Here is a 22,053-nt window from a genome sequence, read left to right as displayed (position 1 = left end):
TATTTTGTCAGTTTATGTTGTCATTTTGTCTGTTTCTAGTGTTATTTTGTGTCTTTTTGTTGTAATTTTGTTTATGTTTGTTGTTGGATGTGTCTTTGTTGTATGTTATTGGTGACATTTAGTATCTTTTTCTCTCATTTTGGGGGCTGCACCAAATTAGACCGAGGGCCGCATATGGCCCCCGAGCCACCAGTTGCCCATGCCTGCTTTATGTATTTAATTAATTTCTTAATACCCGTACTCGTTCTTTTTAGATTTTCAGTTATTGCAAATTCAAGCAACCGTTTGAAAAGCGGTCCGTGACCCTCTTTTAGGTCCTTAAAGAAGAGATGCTTTTAACCTTTATTATGAACCACTTTCATCATTTATTCCATGATGTGACACCTTTTGTGTGACTTTGATCCCAGTGTGCGGCTCTTGTCGCAACCTGTTCCATCTTCCCTGCCCTCACACCTTATGATTACTGGGGAAAATGTTTTTCCCACCGTGTGCTAACGCTGTTCACCGAGGGTGAAGCAGGCGGGGTCATCACACCCACTCCCATGGCGGACTGCTGCTGCAGGTCTGTGGACCGGGGATAAGCAGTGACGCTGAAGGGCCACCGAGGTTCCTCACAGGGGTCTGGATTGGAGGTTATCTCCCTGAACAATGGAAATAAACACAAGTCGCTACAATATTACAGGGTGTGTACTTTTACTGTGTAGACGGGCGGTGACATCAGGAGGTTATTTGAGTGCGTTTGTACACAACAGCTGACTGCACTTCATCACTGGGATGTCGATGGTTGGATAATCTCACAGGGAAGGAGGTCAAAGGTCATCTGGAACTCCACTCACGTCAACACGGGGAATTTAAAGCTATTAACGCCATCAGTTCTGTACCAGATAAAGATCAATGAAATTATGACCATTTGCTGGATAAAAAAATGTAATTTGTGAACCATTAGTGAACCATTAGAACCTATAAACATTTATTAACATTAACAGTTTCATGCATTGCATGATGGGATGTGGAGTTCAATGGACGGATGCATGGAAGTCGTTGTTCTTAATGGGATTTCTTGTGTTTTTCCCCAGAAAAAAAAAAACTCTGCCAAAGTGACTTCCAAACACATTTCTGGTGTCAAAGGAAAGTGGCCCTTGGTCTAAGTTTGTGTGGCCCCAAAGTTGAATGCAAAAAAAAATTATTCAAAAAAATTCACACAAAATGACAAAAGAATAATATGCAAATCCACATCGAAAATAAAGAAAATGACAACAAAAGTACAAAAAATGACTGAAAAAAATACAAAATGTCAGAAATGTATACAAAACAACAAGAATGACTCCAATAATACAATTATCCATGTCTCTGGCAGCTACTGTCCCTCTGCATCAGATAATCATTCACACCCATTTAATCTATATATATACAGTAAGTATTTTTTAAGGTTGTTTTATGAATGAATTTGCACATCTTTGGTTCATTTAGTCTGATCCAACATCATTGGCTGCTCCAACAAAGAAAAGCTCATTCTTCTATTCGAATTCATCCTCTTTAGATTTGTTTGGTATTGAGCCACAGTAAAGAGTGATGGTTCCTCTGCGTCATCTGTCTGAAGGTTGACTTCTTCCTCCTGATGTCCGTCAACTTCTGTCTCTCTTCAAAAAGCTGACTAAGCATTTGGTGTCAGCATATTCTGCAAGTAAGAGTGTGCAGGAAAGAGAATACTAGATGCCCCCAGGACAATAAGATGCCCTTTATAAAATCACCAAAGATGGGAGAGTTGGAGAAGGGACGGTCGAGGAATGTAGAAATGAGGCGAGGGAGAGAAAAACCTGACTCATCGAGATGTGACTTTTATTTTGACTGGATTGCATGAAAAAAAAAAAACATCTGACAGTGACTTGGACTTCACTGCTGCACTTTACATTTAAACGAATGGTTTTTCCCATGGTTCAACCACCATGTCTGCAGCTACTCACTCACTAAGATCCCATTTCTTACACTTGTTCTGATTGGATGTTGTGCATGCCAACATAAACAGCAACTTTTTTGCAACATTTAGCAACAAACAACATTTAAAAAACTTCTGTGAATTTTTTAAATATTACTTTTGACCAGATTTACAGCATTATTTGTGAAATTTGTGATGTTTTTTTCTCGGAAAGATATAATGTCAATGTGAAATCTAAATGTTAAATGTAAATCGAAATGTTAAATGTAAATCTAAATGCTAAATCTAAATGTTACATTTAAATATGAATGTTAAATCTAAATGCTAAATATCAAATCTGAATGTTAAATCTAAATGCTAAATATCAAATCTGAATGTTAAGTGTTAAATGTTCAATCTAAATCTATTCCGTCTATCAATCCGTCAATTAGCTTTTATTTGGTGATTCCGGTGAATTTGCATATTAGCTAAATATTAAGTTTCACCTATGACATTTAGATTTAACATTTAGATTTACATTTAAAATTTAGATTCAACCTTTACATTCAATATTTATATTTATGCTAATGCAACATTTAACATTTACATTTAACATTTGGATTTAACATTTGGATTTAACATTTAGATTTACATTTAAAATTTAGATTCAACCTTTACATTCAATATTTATATTTATGCTAATGCAACATTTAACATTTGGATTTAACATTTGGATTTAACATTTGGATTTAACATTTGGATTTAACAATGACATAATTTTTTACAAGAACAGTAAATATCTCAAATTTCACAAATATTGCTGTAAATCTGGTCAAAAGTAACATTTAAAAAAAATACTCCAAAGTTTTTTAAACGTGGTTTGTTGCTAAATGTTGCAAAAAGTTACTGTTTATTTTAGCATGCGCAACTTTACTACAACTAGTTATATATTTATTTTGTTTATTATCATAGTGAATTAATTTGACTTCTCTGCACGTATTTGAAGTTCAAAGTGTTTTGGAATTTATTTGGATTTAGATGCAGGGGCGGAGCTACGTGGTGGCCAATGGTGGCACGGCATGAAACATTTGTTCCACCTGAGACGCCATTTCCGCATGGACGCATTTGACTGCAGCACAAACTTTCCACGGGACTGAAACACGACACGAAACCAACGGCAAGCGTTGAGTGAGTTTTCCATGAACGCTTTGATCGGTTTAGGTCAAGTTTTCTCACTTTGTTTGATTCAGATCAAACTATAAAACATAGACATTCACTTTTTTTGGGGTATAAAATCTGTGCCAAAAAGCTTAAGAAAACAAAAAATGAAATGTATTTTTTTAAGTCAACTGAAAGTTTGTTTATTCCACTCCATGTGAAGAACGTGCCAACGTAAATCATCATTTTTGCACTTTATTTCCACGTTACATTTTATACCTAATAGTTTAATGTTATTTAAATTTCTGCTACATTCTCATTATTACTTTCTTTGTGTGTGCGCAGGTGTTTTGTTTAGTGTTAATGACCTTTTTTTGTCAATGACGAAAGGCATTTAATTGAACATGTCCTCCTGTTTGTCACGCCCCACCTGTCACGTCTCCATTTCCCACAAGAGGGGTGCGCGCCGCACTTTGAGAAGCACTGACTTCAACAAAAAAAAAATCCCAATCCAGCGCAAGCTGTTAATTTAAGACAACATATTTACTGCCTTTTTCAAACGTGTTGTATTGTTTTAATATCCAATGTTAAATATTATCATCAGTAAACGACTCAACACTGCCACCAACCACAACAAAGTGGTATTACAATTTCAATTTGTATCATTTCTATTTTCTACACTTCAAAAGAATTCAATTAAAATCTCCAGTATGACTGGTTCCCATTAAAGCCTCGTCCTCCTCCAGTTGTCCATATATGGAGAGGTTCTCGTGTCTCCCTCTTAGATCCTCATTAATGGCTATGTTGTCTTTTATCAGCTGCTGTGAGTGCCTCTCCTAATGTTATCTACCTGTTTGTGCTTCAGCCTTTCATCCCACGCAGGATTAGTTTAAAATGGAAATAATGACTGGTTTCATGTTTAAGAGATGAGCCATTAAGAAGTGCAACTGTCCTGAGGTCCCCAACAAGTGGTTTAGTGCTTTTATTTTGAAGGGGGTGTACTTCTACAGCAGATTACAGACTTTTATCATCAAGCTGTTTGATTAAAATGTTTACTTTGTGTTTACAAAAGTAATTACTGGAGTCATTTTGTGTGTATTTGTTGTTTTTTGTCTATTTTTGGAGTCAGTGTGCGTGTTTTCACATCATTTTGTGTGCATATTTGTTGACAGTTTTGTTGCTGTTAGTGTGTTTTGGCACCATTCTTTGTATTTCTGTTGCCATTTTTGTGTGTTTTGGTTGTTGATTGTGTATTTTTGTAGTCGGTGTGTGTGTGTGTGTGTGTGTGTGTGTTTGGTTTCAGCTTTTCAGTTGTCATTTTGTGGGTTTTTGACAGGATTCTGTGTGTTTGTCTGTTTTTTATTTGTATCCTTTTGTTGCTGTTTTTGTGTTATTAAGATGAAATTTTAATTTTCAAGACGTGAAAGTGAAAATGAGCACTTTTAAATATTACCTGCCAGACTTAAAAGCAGATTAAACTGATGCAAAGGGACATTTTGATATATTTAGTAATCTCTACAGTATTTTAACACACACACACACACACACACACACACACACACACACACACACACACACACACACACACACACACACACACAGTCTGGTCTGTGTTTGCAGAGGTCACAAAGTCATGTGTGCTTTTCAAGTTTCTCATCCACTTCACTCCTTCACAGCTCACACACACTCGCCACTTTCACCCATGTATCGCCATGGCAACGTATGGGAACCTGCTGTTATTGCCATGGCGATAACTGACTGGAGATTGCCATCCATTAGAGCTGCTCAGCTCCCAGTGTATCTTTAATGGCAAATGATGAATGATAGTATTTGTGCTTCAACCCTTTTTTTATACTTGTGTGTCATATTTATTTCGTCATCAATCACGTGCTGTCCTCTGGTACTTTGATCCTCTTATTTGAGGACTTAAATATATATATGTTTATAATATTTAGTGTTTTTTAAACCCTATAAAGCAGACATGGGCAACTGGCAAACCAAATTTGGCTCGGGCTAGCTTTGTGTTCCCCCTCCCCCAAAGTAAAGACAAATGTCTTCAAAAGACATACAAAACTACAGAAAAGTACACAAAATGACAACAGAAATATAACAAATTACACCCACAACTGACAAAATAACTGAAACGTACCACAAAATAACACGAAAATATATAAAATGAATACAAAAATACACAAAACAACAACAAAAAAACCCACAGAATAAGACCAAAAACACAGAAAACAACAAGAAAAATACACAGAATGATTCTTTACACACAAAACATCTAAAAATACTGAAGTCAGAATTGAATCTAAATGCTGACGTGAATATTGAATGTGGCCCAAATATAATAAAAAAAAACATTTTTACCTGTTTTTTTTTTTTTTTTTTTTTTTTTTTTTTTTAGGCGACATCTTTTTAATTCCCAATATTGGAAAAAAAAACCACACTGCTTCAAAGGCTTGGAACACATTTCTAGCACGTGGCTGTGCTGATGTATGCTCAAAACAAAAAAGTAAAACAAAACTGAACAGAGAATGTAATGCACAAAGTCACCAGCAGGAGGTGTTGCAATACCAGCTCAGAGAACTGAACATAGGGATTTATCCATTTTTCAAACTAATCCAGAATCAGTATATGGATCCCGATCATCCCCAAAATGGAAACACTTGTTCCTTATCTCATTTCAGATATTTCCTGAAAATTTAATCAAAAATCTATTTCATTAGTTTTTGAGTTAGACTATTCTCAGACACATAATTAACACTTGCAAAATCATATTCTTCTATTTTAGGAAATGAATTCTGTTTTTTCTGCCCATTTCTATGATCACGTAGAATCAGAGCCCCAACTCGGTGAATAAAGTAATTGTAATTCTAGAGTCCTCAGGCAAAAATGCTCATGAAAACTCATTTTATTTCTAATTACACAAGTTTAAAAATTAGATCCTTGCTTGTAATTTTATATTGCTTTAAAGCCTAGATGTTTGGCTCAGTTCCAGGTATTTTGAACAGGTCTCAGTGTATCAACCGTGTGCTAAATGAAAATAAATTGATAAATAAATCCCAATCCTGCAGGTAAACCCATCAGTTGACAAGATGACGCACAACATCCAACGTGTTTTCTTCCAAGATAAACGGAATAAAACTCAAAGACTTTATTAGGATTCATAGGTGTGTGTTTCATCCCGAGTATTATTTCTGCTTCATAATCTTGTTTCAAACCTGAGCAGCGTCACGGGTGCAGTTCAACATAACTTGGAGATGTTGTGCTTTTTCTCAGCAGGGAAGCATGTTTGTGTTTGTTGACTGACAGCAGATTCCTGAAATAACACACACACACACACACACACACACCTTTTAATAATTGAGTAGTTGTGAAAAGAGCCTCAGCTCTTATTTTCAGGCTTTTTAATGAGGTTTAAGCGTCAAAATCCTCATTTACATTTCACACCATCTTCAGACTAATCACACAAAGTGATTTCTGCACTGTGGGCCACTGCTGTTCTCAGTAAATCATACAAATCATGCAGCAAATCATGTTAAAGGTGAGTTAAAAACGAGACAGTTTATTGGTTTGTGGCGCCACCTACAGTCCAAGTAGGAAACAATTACATTGGATGGCTTTTTTAAGTGAATTATTTAAAAGACGTCCCAAAAACACCATCTATTTTCCATTTAAAATTTTTATATTCATTGCATTACGTTTAGAAATTATACAATAATTGATTTAAATGCTCTTTTTATCTAAATATTTATTTTCTTTGTTTTATCGCCTCGAAAATCTGAAATCAACAATCTTATGTCACACTAAATCCAGATGAAATAGAAGATTTCATCATTATTTTTCACATTTTCTTTCCAATGTCCGTTAACTTGAATTTTGCTTTGTCATTATGACTTTAATTACAAAACACATCCTTTTTGCTAAAAGTTGTGGCATTTAATGAATATTTTTTCTTTTTCTGACTGTTTTTATTGTTCACCACCACTTGGAATTGTCACTTTATGCACCATTATTATGAGTTTTATATCGTAAACTGTCATTTATTAATTTGTATTTCCCAGAATTCGATTTTCTCTTTTTTCCCAAAAAAAAAAATCAAATTTTCATTCGATTTTGGTATAATAATATTTTTTAAATTGCCTCTAACTACACTTGTTTTTATGACTTTATTTTACATATTAACTTAGATTTGGCACCATCTTGTGGCTTAAACTTGGAACTGGAAAAATTACTCTCTTCAAATGTTTTGGAAATTTGTAGTTTTTTCGCCACGGCAGACGTTACTAACCTTCGCCGCCGTCGGATTCTTACGTCGCCTCGTGGAAGTGCGTCTGATTCTCAAAACGACGTGTTTGCCTTTCCCTAACACCTTTAGGAAGTCTCCTAACACCTTTCCTTAACCCCTTGAACGATGTCACGAGGTTAAGGATAAGAAGATAGGAAAGGAGATAGAAGGGACTATTAGGACGCACCGTCAGAGTTGCACAAACCTGGCACCACCTCCCTATGCTAATGCTAACATTCATGCTATTATCCATTAACTCTTACAAGTGTAACAAATGTTGTTGATCTGCACGTTTGAACCACCTGTCCTCGCTACCTTTGGTGTGAAAAACCACTCGTCTTATGATCTGACCCCTACGCTTCACGCAGTATTTGGCTTATTTTTTATTTTAAGTGCAAAATAATGATGCACATGCAGAAATCAGCATTTCTGTACGTACCAGGTCAGTTCCACATTGTCACGACTCACTCATTCTGCGGGTTTATGAGGAACCATTTGTGTTTTCCTTGTGAATTAGCGTGTGCATTTAGCCTGTGTCGGCAAACTTAATAAGAGAAACCGCATGAAGTGAACATGTTAGATGTTGAAATAGAAGGCACAGATAGAATAAAAGGTTAAGGATGTCATTCACCAAACCTTTCTGTTTAAAAGCCCATTAAATGTCCTAAAAATCTGTATTGTGGTATGATCCATACAAGACGATGCAGTCTTTCCTAAATAACTGTGGACCCGTGAGTGACGCCTTTTGGTCCCTGATGATAACTTTATGTTTTCAACCGTCTGCTGCTGTAACGCTGGATTTTCTACTTTTTGTTTTTTTTGAACCACTAAAATATAGGAATAGGTATAGTTGTCACTGGTTTGGTGCAGAAAGAGACTCACACGTCCTCCCCACCGTGCACGCGTGTAGTGATGCTGGAGCCGTGGGCGGAGCCTGCACTGGACTGTAAATATAGACTTGACACCCAGGAAGGGTCCGGACTGAAGGTGAAGAATCAGTGCAGGTATATTTGATGCACAAGTTGGAAATCAAAATGCTTTAATCACTTTAGGGTTTGATTTCTCATCCTTCCAACTTAGAATAAATAGAGAATGTGTTTCTTTCGTAACAAATTGATAATTGTTATTTTCAGATGAGATGAAATCCCTTACTTTACTGATAATGCAGAGTTAGACACGCCGACATGCAAATACTTTTAAAAGAGTACTTACATAATTCTTCAGAGACCTTTAGTTGCAGAGGATTTTTGGAGTTTTGACGAAAATAAGCTTTTAAATGTGTTACATAAAACTTTAATGACTGATGCACGTTGTCCATTAAACGCCTTCAGTACAGGGTATGATGTCATTTGTTGAATCCTTGTCAGCCTGATGGGAATCATTACAACTCGTGATTTTTCCAAAGAAAACAAAGGTAGGATGCAGTTTTGGGTTTGTTACCGAAAAAGTTTCATTTAATACAAACCAGTGATGAACTCAAACAGGCACGGCACCAGGATTTTTTCTCTCTCGTTGCTAAGGGCGTGCAGGATTGATATGTGGGGGTGCTGAGAATTAAAAAAAATTATATATATATTTACTTATAAGGAATTTCTCATTTTTTCTTCAATAAAAGAAGTTGTGCAACACAGAATGTTAGCTATAAATGTAGTTTTAACTGAATTTGGTCAAAGAATATTTAACAAATTAGTTAAGCATAATACAAGTGCACAAGGAAATATGGCAACCAAACAAATAATGAGCAAAAGTGACGTATTCAACACTTGACAGCCACTCTTTCGCCTGCCAATAATCAGACAGTAAATCTAAAATGCAAAACGTCAGGGAAGAACTAACTCACCCTCGTTGTTTTATAGGAGAAATATGTGTTCGTTGTCGTTTCTGCGTGTTTGGACAGGCAGGCAAAATTGCTGAGTCGAGAGTTTGCCTTTCGGTTTCTCGGGTATGTTACAACGCGCCACATGCCATAATAACTGCGCTCTCATGAAGCGGAGGTGACAGAAACGGGTAAAAGTTTGTAGAGGCTCCCTGGGAGTTCTCGTTTTCAACGGGAACTCTTTTTTTTTTTTCTTATTTATCCATTGCATTGGACTGCTAGTGAACCCTAAAATGATGCACGAAGAAGACTCCTCTGTCCCTCCCATCCCCTATCACACACACACACACACTGTAGTATATGTTAATCAATGGGGTACAAGCAGGGATTTAATTGGAACAGAACGGCTACTCTGGAACTTTGTAATGTTTTTGAATTCAATAAAATAATAATTAAAATATGTTAAAATATTAAATAAAATGCTAAAGGAGTTTAACTGGGGCTACATAAATACCTGACGGGGCTATAGCCCCCACTAGCCCCGGTGTAGCGCCGTCCCTGAACTCAGATAATCAAAGTTAGGTTGAAATATAAAGGTAGTGGATCTCATTATGGAGCACATATCATCCTTTCACCTTGTATTGGAAACAAAACCAATGCTGCATGTTTATACTTGTTTCTGTGAGACTTGTATTATATAACCACAATATTCATTTACCCTTGGGGAACATTTAGTTTGCACAATAGTTGGAATATATTGAATTTTAGACAAACTGAATCTTACTGCACACTGAACTCATGCCTGACAACATGTTGTCAATCATCAGTCCACGTTTTACAAATGTCATTTACAGGGTTACGTAACAGCACATGGCAACCATTCAATCCACTGATACTGGTGCCATCAATGAAATTAGTTCATTGTACATAGCCCCATGTGACCCCAGCCCCTTGTAACCCAGCCCTCTGTGACCCCGGCCCCATTTGGGAAAACAGATGGAAATTAGCCACTGGCTACAATCTGGCGTGTTTACATTCATGTATTTTTTATTTATGTATGTCCATTAACATGCACTGTCCCAAATAAATAAATAAAATAAAATACAAGTACAGTTAACTACAGTTCTACAACAGTAGATTGTTCAGTGTAAAACCGTAAGTGTACAGTAAAAACTATAATCTGGTGATTTTTCTTTTTTTTTTCTTTTGAGGCACGCTATTGGCTGAAGAAGCTGCCAATCAGTTACTTAAAAAGAAAAAAAAAGTGACTTGCAGCAAATCCAGCAACTTTTTCACCAGCCATCAACAATCTTCCTAATCATTGGTTAGCAATTAAATTCAGCCTATAGTCAAAACGAACATTACAGATATCTACAATCTCATGTCTATGGGGTACGTCACTACTAGGGGTGGGACGATACACTGGGATCACGATATGATACAACAGACGATAAAGTGGTAAAAAGGTTGGTTAATAACCATGCTTTCATTTTACTGTAAAGAGTAAAAAAACATTTTTTTTCTGACAAAAACAAATGTTTTTGGTATAAAATATTGTTGTTGATTGATCCTGGTCCAACTCTTCACATTTTAGTCAAAGTATTCCAATTTGATGTATTTTGTTGTATAAATAATGTATGAGTGACTGCCCTCTATGGGTTGAGACCTTGCTATTACAATCAAATTTTGCTATTGGCTGAGAATGGTGATTTGGGGGACGTTTTGGTGTCTTCTTACATCATAAACCACCACTGTTGGCCCCGCCTCTCCTATAAAAACATACACCTGTCGACTCTGCAAGGGTTAAAACAGGAGTTTAAGATCTTTTCTCTCTCAGGTTTTGGCTTAAAAATCAGTCCTTTGGCAATTGTTGCTTTTTAAACATGGAAAAAGGAGGTTTCCTCCAATGTGCACTGCTGTCTGTCTTTTCCACAGAACTCTTGTATATTTGCATCGGCCCTAATATTTATTTGGTCTCTTTTGCTCTGCAGGATTAACAGCCCTGAGTATTTTTTTCCCTCTTTTAACGGTTCAACTCTCAGAAGAATAATTTGAATTTGTCGTATTGCTTTAATGAATTCAGTTTTGTGAGACTCCAAACTAAAGGGATCCACTATGAACACCATGTTGACTGCAGACATCATCATGGAGCAGTTTACTTTTTCCTTGTTTTGACTGTTGCCTTCCTGGCCATGAGGAAGGCCAATCGCAGCACGTTGAGCGGCTACTTCCCAGCATGGTCGAACCATGAGCTCTTCATTGGACTGGCGGGGATCAGGCTCTGCCAGCGGCTACGCTGTGGCTGCCTGGGAAATTAAGGCTCTTCTCCTGCTCCAGTTGCTAGGCTGGGTTTTTATCCCCATCTACATCCAGTCTGATGTCTGCACCATGCCCGAGTATCTGTCCAAACACTGCGGAGGAAAGAGGCTGAAGGTGTTTTTTTGCCATTTTGACGCTTGTCCTCTACATCGTCACCAAGATGTCCGTGAATCTCTACACTGGAGCTCTGTTCAATCAGAAGTCCATACGCTGGAACCTGTACCTATCCATCATCTTCCTCATTAGTATGACGGCTCTGCTAGCAGTCACTGGAGGTCTGGTGGCTGTCATCTACACAGACGCAGTCCAAGCTCTTCTCATGGTTGCTGGAGCTTTGGCTCTGACTGTGAGAGTGCGAGGATTTGAAGGTCTCTATTCATTTTTTGAATGTGAATTCATATTGTAAACACTTCTCAGTTTTATTTAAAGGAGTGAGGATTAAATAGATTTCTTATCCCAATCTGACGTACTCCGACTCCTGCCTTTGTCATGTCAACCCAAAGCCAGATACTCTGAAGATCCTTCTAGGCCCAGGAGACCCAGACCTACCCTGGCCAGACTCCTGCTTCTGTTTGGTATGATCCTCGGGTTTCTTGGTTCACAATGTTCAATTAACTCAATTTATTAAATGGAAAGAGGAAGCATTATGTCCTCGCGATAATACAGAATATCACGGTGGGACAAGTTTAATGCAAAACCAAAATGTCTGATTGGTGGAAAATATTACACGATTTTACACAACAAAACTTTATTCATGCAAAGTTGCAAATTCATTCTTTTTATATCACATTCCAGGACACATGCTGGCTTACCCCCTCCCTATTTTCCATGACAACAGGTATCAATTTGAATCCAATTTTCTAATTTGTGGGAAATCCTTGTGCCAGTTTGCAAGTAACAGTAGCCTCCATTATTGCCGCGCCCTTGGCAATCGTGATGATGAACCAAAAAAAATTGCAAGCCCCTGTATATTATGAGAAGTATCTTAGATTTTGTGAATCTGCAGGAGCTCAAATATCTCTAATAAACTCTATGGTTTCTTACAAAATGACTTATGTTTTCCTTGTAATTTTTATATTGAACTAAGGCCCAGATAAAGGTAAAAATGACAGAAAACTTGAAAAACTTGCTTGTTTCCATCATTTATACCACATGAATGCAGTTATTTTTAATGTTTCACAAACAATGACATAAAATTCCTCTAAATTACACAAAAATTAGTGACTAAAGCAATAATTTTTTGAAGTGAGTTAAACTGATATTGAAAACTAGGGCGCAATAATGTTGAAATTGTTTGTATTGGCCCAGAACATTTGCCTGGAAGTTTGTGCATCAGTGACTGGATGCAGCAACGTGGCGTTTCCGAGGCTGGTGATGTCAGTGACTAATCAGAAAGCAGTTATCCTCGTAGCTGTGGAGGTCAAACCTCACCCGTGACTCCAAACTAGCACCAATGTCCCTCTTCCATCCAAAGGTTAACCCATCTTTGCTGTTTTATTTGGCTGAGACAATGTCTAAGAGGAGAGAAAAACTCCCTCATAGTTGTCAACAACAACAACGAACAAACTTTACATCAGTTAAAGCTTCCTGAGAGCAATATTTTTCTTTATTTGCCTGTCGCGAATTCAGGTTTACTTACGGTACTTGCTAGAAATACCAATAGATGTTTTACGTAGTTTTCATCTGATGCTGTATTCTTTCGTTTCTAAGAAGTTACCGGAACATAACAACATGATCATATTTTGAGAGATGATTTCGACTGATTCGTTTTAGCTGTCAAATCTCACGAGTGTCAATCTTTTTAAATATCTGCACTGTGTCGGAATGTTGCGATTCATTTCACTTCTTTAACAATTTGGTAATAAAATATAAACATTTATAGTAAAAGCTATAATAGGGCTGTCTTTCAAACAATTGTATTAGTATGTTAATAGTTAATTAGTCGAGATGAGAATAGCGCCCCCTGAAGTAAAAAAAATTATAATAACAATGATGATTTATTAGAAGAAACTTTTTTTTTAATTGTTAAATTTGGCAAATTCAAATATATGTTTTTATTTAGTAGAGAATACGGTGTTTGCTTCCATGTTATTAGTAGTTTATATTTTTGAAAATGACTTCCATGTGTAACAACATCTGCACTGAATTAAAGGTCACTTTGAATCAGCGTCAGGTTGTTTTAACTTTGTCATATTTAGGACAAATGAACTTCAGCATTTCCGTTCATGAGGTAAAGTGTGATACCTGCACACACACCTGTGCACGAGGCAGCCTGTGATTTTGTCGCCACCCAGGGGACAATGACGTAGCTGCAGTGGGCGGAGCCTCAGCCTGGTCTAAATATGCTTACAATCGGCAGTCTTTGGGATTGCATGCCTTGGTTCACAACATTAGGTAAGTAAGCCTTCAGTCCTTCACTAAGTAACTTGGTAGGTTGTTATTTTATTTTATTTTAGCATTTATTATGATATTCATTTGTTAATGATACCAAAAAAGGCCTTAAAAAAGTTGTGCACTGAAAAAAGCGCACAAAGTGTATCAATACAGTGCAACAAAAATATGACAGAATATAGAAAATGTGCTTTAATGGATGTACAAGTGAAAAAAATGAGGATTAGTCATTTTTTAAATAAAGTGTAAAAATGTGCTGCTTACATAGGTGAACAATTATGATAAAACCTAAATGTGTTGGAAAGCTGAATGTTAGAATGAAACTTGATATGTGGTTCTTCTGCATTAGATCTAGCTTTATAACCCTTCAGGAAAAAATAAATACGTGTTGGTGAACATGCTACACAAATAATTTGTAATACAATCAAATTTACTTTGTTTATGGATGTTCTAGATTTGTGGTTGTCATCATAAAGTCAGTGAAAAGGGTATTTTGACTTGCTTGCAAGGGGCCACAAAGAGGTGTTGTTGACTTTGACACAATAGAAGCAGTTCCTCCAACATGTAAAAAATATAATTGTTAAAAAAAACTACTATAAACAGGGAAACGCAGGCGTAAAGGTTACATGTGTTTTCGTGTAGACATGCACTATTTATTCAACAAACAGTCTGTCATAACTGATGCTATGAAAATTAATGTAGAGTGTGGTGAAGTGATGCATGTGAATGAACTTTTCCCTGTGCAAAAAATAAACTGTGGACTGATAGCCATGACATTTAAGTTATTGGCTTGCCCCACCCCAACTTTCACTTTTCTAACATTCACTCAACAGCTGAATTTGATTTCTGTTTCCCCCACAGAACCCAGAGGATCTTAGTCGTCTACATTTCCCTTTATCATTGCTCAGCTCCAACATTTTAAACTACATTCAGTCAGTTCTTTCAGATCAAGGATCAGATGTTTCTGACCTTTCCAGAAGTGTGCTGCTGATGAAGAAATGTTTCTGATTGATTAGTTTAGTTTCAGTTCTGTTTTAAGGTTTTAAAAAGATTCAAAAATGGCCACGGCTAACACTATGGACACAGCAGACATCATTGTGGTGGCGATCTACTTCGTTGTAGTGATTGCGGTGGGATTCTTTGCCATGTGGAAGGCCAATCGCAGCACGGTGAGCGGCTACTTCCTGGCTGGTCGTTCGATGAACTGGGCCGCTGTTGGGGCTTCGCTTTTTGTCAGCAACATCGGCAGCGAGCACTTCATCGGGCTGGCAGGATCCGGCGCCGCCAGTGGGTTCAGCGTCTCCGCCTGGGAGTTGAATGCTCTTCTGTTGCTTCAGCTCCTCGGCTGGATTTTCATCCCCGTGTATATCCACTCGGGAGTCTACACCATGCCCGAGTATCTGTCCAAACGCTACGGAGGAAGGCGCCTGAAGGTCTACTCTGCTGTTTTAACGCTTGTCCTCTACATCTTCACCAAGTTGTCCGTGGATCTCTACTCGGGAGCTTTGTTCATTCAGGAGTCTTTAGGCTGGAACATCTACGTGTCCATTATCCTCCTCATTGGTATGACAGCTTTGCTAACAGTCACGGGGGGGCTGGTGGCTGTCATCTACACGGACACTGTCCAAGCTCTGCTCATGATTGCGGGGGCAATGTGTCTTACAGGCATCAGTCTCTTCAAAGTGGGAGGATTTGAAGGTATTTATTGATGGGTTTCATGCTTTTTTATGTATTTTTACTCTATCCCTAAACCTAACCTTATTATGCTTGACTATCATTTGTCTTTTAAAGGAGTTTGGACCAAGTATATGCATGCTACTCCCAATATCACTGCCATCCTGCAGGCTTACCCAAACTTAACATACTCCAATTCCTGCCTGAACCATCTGAACCCAAAGCCAAATGCTTTGAAGATCCTTCGAGGCCCGACGGATCCCGACCTACCCTGGCCGGGTTTCTTATTTGGCCAGACGCCTGCCTCTCTTTGGTAAGCTGTTCTGATTGATTATCAAATGTTCTGCAGAATATGAAATATACCTCATGTCTGTCAAACAGCAACATTTAGCTCTTAATTTGGCAGGAGGAGACAACTTTAAATGCTAAAAATCTAGGCAAAACTGATGGGAGACAAATATATTTTTAACAGATAAAATCATAGGCCCCATAGATCAATAATACAAAGACCGTTTGCCAGAAGAAAATATGTAAAAGGTAAATTATGAAAGTTTGTTTCGATCGGTTTAATGACATTGTCAGCCAAAGTGGCTTCCCAAAAACATTCTTGGAAAGATCCAAATCCGTCAGAAATGTAATGTTTGGCGGAGTGAGGAAATATTAACGGGAACAAACTAGAACAAAAATTGAGTCAAGTAAATCACAAATCATTCTTGAAGACTGAATTAAAATCAGTTCTATGCATAAGTCTACGGGACTCCACATCCCACAATGCAAATCACAAAACTTTTCCGATAATGTCAATAAACCATGTATTTAGAGTAAAGATAAAAAAATTTAAAAAAAAATTTGATATTGATATTTGATTCATTGATCTATCTTTTTATCTGATAAAAGTGTATAATCTCCTGAAACTTTAAACAGGACACGCTTTTGGTTCTTCTGGTAAAATAAAGGTAGTAATAATAATAATAGAAGCCCAGAAAGTAGAGAATGAACCGACGAAGTGTGTAGGCGTTGTGGAACAACCGCCACCAACTCACTAACAATATTCAAAATGAAAAATTGAAAACCTTTACAGGCAAATGTCCTTCACTGTGCGTTACAGGTACTGGTGTACAGAGCAAGTGATTGTCCAACGGGTTCTTGCAGCAAAGAATATCGCTCACGCCAAAGGGTCGACCATCATGGCTGGCTTCCTCAAAGTTTTGCCCATGTTTATAATTGTAATCCCAGGTATGTCATCGCTATTTGCTCTGGAAATTTTCCCTGTAATGTCACAAATTGCTCATGCTTGTGTTCTGGTGTTTCTAGGTATGATTTCCAGAATCTTGTTCGCGGATCAGTTGGCTTGTATCGGTCCAGAACATTGCATGGAAGTTTGTGGTTCGGCAGCAGGATGCAGCAATGTTGCGTACCCGAGGCTGGTGATGTCAGTGATGCCCGTTGGGCTGCGTGGGTTGATGATGGCGGTCATGATCGCAGCACTGATGAGTGACCTGGACTCAATCTTCAACTCTGCAAGTACCATCTTCACCTTGGACATCTACAAGATGCTTCGGAAGCAGGTGTCGTCCAAAGAGTTGATGATCGTGGGTAGATTGTTTGTGATTTTCATGGTGCTCATCAGCATTGCTTGGGTTCCCGTCATTATTGAGATGCAGGGAGGCCAGATGTTCTACTACACCCAAGAAGTGTCAAATTACCTGACTCCTCCGGTCGCAGCTCTGTTCCTGCTGAGTGTCCTGTGGCGTCGCTGCAATGAGACGGGAGCGTTTTGGGGAGGGCTGGTAGGATTTGTTCTTGGAGTTTTGCGTTTAACTCTCGGGTTCATTTATCGTGAACCACATTGCGACCAGCCAGATGAGCGTCCTTCCTTTATCAAAGATGTCCATTTCATGTACGTGGCAGTTGTTTTGTTTTGGGTTTCGGCTTTGGTGACCGTCGTTGTGAGTCTTTGCACACCTCCGCCCAGTAAAGAACAGATGAGCACTTCAACTCTCTGGGGTCTGAATCAGAGAAAGAAGCAAAAAAGTCTGGAAAAGGTGCAAGTAGGAGACGATGCCAACACATTAAAGCTCCTGAATTCAAATGTGTTACATGACAACAATGTCTTTAGGAATGAAGTGCATGACGATTTGAATGAGGCAAATTTTCCAAATGCAGCAGCTACTGATCGATCAATTAGCAGTAACAAAGACAGACAAACTTCCGGTTCAATCCAAAATATTAAATATGCTCTGGAATCTGGCCCCGAGTTAGAAAAGGGAGGACAAGGTGTGAGGAATGAGGAGGACAACAAAAAAGGGATGGAGGAATGCTTTGATGGTGATGGAGTGGGAAATGGATGTTGCATCAATGCCTTGCACTGGTTTTGCGGAATCCAGAAGAAACCTGCTAAAGCTTTGATCATAACACCCGAAGAACAGGAAAGAATTTTGGATGAGCTTCTACATGAACCTCCCAAAACCAAGATCCTCCTGAATATTGGGCTTGGTTCAATTTGCTTTGTCGGGATATTTCTTTATGTCTATTTTTCTGTTTAGAATATTTCTAATTTACGGTAATTTTTGGAATTTGTTGGTCGCTTTCCACAAAATGTATGTTTCTTGCGGAAAAACTACAAATAAGTTTCACCTTGATATAAGTCACATGAGAAATTAGTAAAGTGGTGGTATGGATACTTCATGGTCATTCATATTTTCATTTATTAGAATCATGAACTGTACGAGGCTCCCCTTTGTTTTCCAGATATTGTCCACATTATATTGTCTTGTAAATAGGTATCCAGAGATGCTTTGGACAAGTCAAATATGCTTTATTGTGTATATATGAACAACACTGAACTACTACCTATTACTACCTCCGAAAAAGGAGGCATTGGTAAAACCAATGATGTAGATGTAACACTTAATGATGCTCTAAGCCGATAATTTGATATAAGTTGCATTGTTCTGTATTTTAATGCAAAGAAATGCGTACCCCATTGAACTATTAAGCGACGCAATTTGGCCCATATTTCTGTGAAAATGGAAATGGTAATCTCGGGGTTTCCCACTGAAAGTGTTGCCTGCACACTTTATATCGCCATTTTTTTGTCCAATATTTGCCTTATCGTGAAATGACCAACAGTTGCCTGAAAGCTAAGACGTTGTCTTTAAGATAATTTCACGCGCGCGTGTGAGGAAAGCCTTCGAAGCAGCCACTTTAATTGGCAACAGCGTCAGCGAAAAAACACCCAGCAGGGTGACGAAAAGAGGGACAATAATAGCAGATTTTGACCAAAAATGTCAGCAATTTTATTTATTAATATTTTGACTTTTCTCCACGTGTCTGACAGTAGAAGTTACGTTTACTGAAGCGATTAGATGAATGCATTTTATATATGTCAGTTTGGAAAAGGAGTGTTAACTATTATATTATTGTCACTATTTCTTCTTATTTTCTGTAGCCTAGCTGTGACATTCTTTACTATCTCTACTGTAAACTCACCAACGAGATGTTTTGTTGTCTTTCAGGGAGTTCCCAACCCTAGACAAACCCACAGTTTAAAATGAGAGAATCTCAACTTATACTTGTTAAATTATGAGCGTTGTCCCAACTTGTCTGTGTCTGCATGAAGTAATGTATGGATGAATGTGTTCAGTGCTAAAGGGCATTTAAACAATGAATGAAACTATGAATTTTAGTGCATGAAATCCAACTTTCATGACTTATATTATAGCTGCTCTTTCTACTCAACACTGTTATTGTATTAAACTGTTACAACAGGGCGCGAGAAAAAAAAAAAAAAATGGTGGTTAATTGCATTTTACCCTTAGATTTTGGTTGGATTGAGTTTTTTTTCTTGTACAAGAACAAACTCATACTTTGCCTTCAACCTCATTTAAAAGTTCACATATTAAGGTTTAAAGCTAGAATAATAAATGTAAATAGGTAAGTTTGCGTTGGTCTTGTGTCCCCATTTTAGACACTAATTTGAAACACAGGTTATATGTTTGATTTATAAAGTTAGATAAAAGCACTTATCCAACATGATATTGCACTTTTGATTAAATCTGTGAAAATCTAGAAATCATTCTGAATGTGTACTTGAAGCACATTTTTATGACTGTCTCAGAATTGTAAAAACTGATTTTGATGTTGAACTCGTCAGTTTTGTAAAAGTTACTCTTTTAAGTAGAACCTTTTTGACAAAAAAACAAAAGCTGGCTTTTTTTTAAAAAAAAAAAAAATGATAATAATAATAATGGATTTATAATAAACGGGATATGTTTTGTGTCAGTTTGTAACAAAATGACTTTCTAATACACAAATCGATGGTTAACAGTGTCATCTGAGGCCTGGTCATGCTTTGGCATCTGGGGATTCTTTCTAACCATTGGTGTCTTACTCATATACACAGAATATTGCAGTTTGATGGCACCTAAAATACCTTTTTTTTGTGGGTTAAATCATGAACAATATCTGTGATTGAAGATGGTATGTGAATAATAGTAACTAGACTGATAACTATCTTCCTCTATCTTTATTCAAGAAAGTTGGAGGACTGATTAGACACCTGGGACAGAAAATACAAAGTAAACACACATGACACATATCCATCTATCCTCAATCTATCTATCTTCCAACTCTGTAAACAAATAAAAATAATAAAGAACCATGCTGCTGTTTATTCAGAGGCTACACAAACAGACTTTTTCAAAGTGGAAGATCACTGAGAGTAAGTGGAAAGTTACAGTACTTGGATTCACACACACAAGCTCACACGGGAGCTATTCATCAACAGCTTAAAAAAAAAAAGAAGAAGGTGCTACTCAGGTTAGACTCTTTTTTGTCCTTGAGGTCATAATCCTGCACGTCTTCTTACTGCCATTTTAAAACAATCATAAAGCAAATATAGAATTGACAAATAAAAGAACGGATTTTCTTTAAACAATTCCCTCAGATGGATTGGATTCATTATTACAGTTGACATCGAGGTTTTGCTGTGTCAAAGTGAGAGGGTTGGTGCTTTAGCACACACCAACAGTAATGATAAATAATAATAATAATAATAATAATTATACATAGATTTTATATAGCACATTTTTGGGAACTCAAAGTCACTTTACAGAATTAAGGGATTATTCTTTCACTCCACACTTAGTGGTGGTAAGCTGCTATTGTAGCCACAGTAGCTCCAAGGGTTCCTCTATGACATGACAGTGTCATAGTGAAAATCAAGTCTCTTTGAAGTCATAATTAGTTTGAAAGGCAAAGCCTGTTACATCCTTTTTGTTTTGGCCTGCATCAAATCCTCAGCTGAGCTACCCACATGGGAGTGGAATTTTTAAAAAAAGTAAATCTGTTTTTATTCTGTTATGTGAACAAAGTTTATGGCGTAAAACTTGCCCTGGGGAGCCAAAACCTGGCTGTGCTGCAAACCCTTTATTACTCTTGGATTAAAATATTTTTTTACAATCCCAATAAGTCCACGAGATTCCCCCAAGACAACATTTTACAGCTGCTAATCATGTGATCACTGCACTTTTGTTCCTCAACCAAATTTAGGTTCTGCTACAAAAAAAACAAAACATCTTAGTTTAATACTAACAATGAGCGAGTCGTCCACATTCAGCAGCAATTTACAGATAATACATGTTTTGTAGGCTGAAGTAACTTGGAAATGCAGAACTGGTTATTGTGGGTGTGTATCAGCAAAATGGGCAAACACGCACAGTGAACACAATAGGACCTGATCAGCAGCACAACTTCAGGTTCTTTGCTGTACACTCGGTGGCAACACAATTTCCAAAATCCCAACTGACAAATTATCAATGAGCACAATCCCATTTGGTGAAAATCCCAACCAAAAAAAATCCCAATGGACAAAATCCCAACAGACTCAATTCCAGCTGCCAAAAAACCAATTTACAAAATCCCAATGGAAACAAGGCCTTGGTGAAAATCCCAAGGATAAAATCCCAAAGAGCAAAAATTAAATTTACAAAAACCCAACCTAAGAATCCCAATGGACAAAACCCCAATTTACAAAATCCCAACAAACATAATCCCTTTTGGTCAAAATCCCAACCCAAAATTTGGAAACTGGACTGTATCCCAACAGAGAGAATAAAAAAAATCCCAACCAAAGACAATCCCAATGAACAAAATCCAAAACACTTATTAGAAAAACAGACAAAAAGAGTCTTCTGACTGCATGACTTGTACAGACACAAAACAGGAGCTGCACCACGTATCAAACCTTTTCATCTGGAGACATGTACGTTCAGGTTTTTATCGACTTTTTGTGCGAGAGTGGGAAAGATTAAAGAAAACAACTCATTTATCAAATTGTTCAAATAGTTTTTGCCTGTTTTTCTTGCTATATGAGGCTTTTACGACCAGGTTTTCATTGCCGTGCACATGTGTTACTACAGCAGTAAAAAGTTAGAGTCTTAAAGAAAAACATATTGTGAGTTCTCTCAAACGATGTGCAAAACCTAT

The 22,053-nt window shown here is 37.4% G+C and overlaps 1 protein-coding gene and 1 pseudogene across 2 annotated transcripts; both read left to right on the top strand.

Moving 5' to 3' along the window:
- Positions 1 to 8,276: 8,276 nt before the first annotated feature.
- On the top strand, positions 8,277 to 12,080 carry LOC114479088 (sodium/myo-inositol cotransporter-like; annotated as a pseudogene).
- Positions 12,081 to 13,794: 1,714 nt separating this feature from the next.
- On the top strand, positions 13,795 to 19,765 carry LOC114477983 (sodium/myo-inositol cotransporter-like). Of its 2 annotated transcripts, none has more exons than XM_028470729.1 (5): positions 13,795 to 13,893; positions 14,752 to 15,588; positions 15,682 to 15,877; positions 16,673 to 16,800; positions 16,879 to 19,765. In XM_028470729.1, exons 2-5 carry the CDS (start codon positions 14,949 to 14,951, stop codon positions 18,108 to 18,110), a joined length of 2,196 nt encoding a protein of 731 aa, XP_028326530.1. In that variant the 5' UTR covers positions 13,795 to 13,893; positions 14,752 to 14,948; the 3' UTR covers positions 18,111 to 19,765. The 2 variants fall into 2 exon arrangements, with proteins under 2 accessions (XP_028326530.1, XP_028326537.1); XM_028470736.1 differs by having other exon boundaries at positions 13,876 to 13,928.
- Positions 19,766 to 22,053: the final 2,288 nt, after the last annotated feature.

This window comes from Gouania willdenowi, chromosome 2, assembly GCF_900634775.1.
Source record: "Gouania willdenowi chromosome 2, fGouWil2.1, whole genome shotgun sequence".
NCBI classification, from domain to species: Eukaryota; Metazoa; Chordata; class Actinopteri; order Blenniiformes; family Gobiesocidae; genus Gouania; species Gouania willdenowi.
The sequence above is the reverse complement of the archived record's forward strand: the minus strand, read 5'-3'. Positions and strand labels throughout refer to the sequence as shown.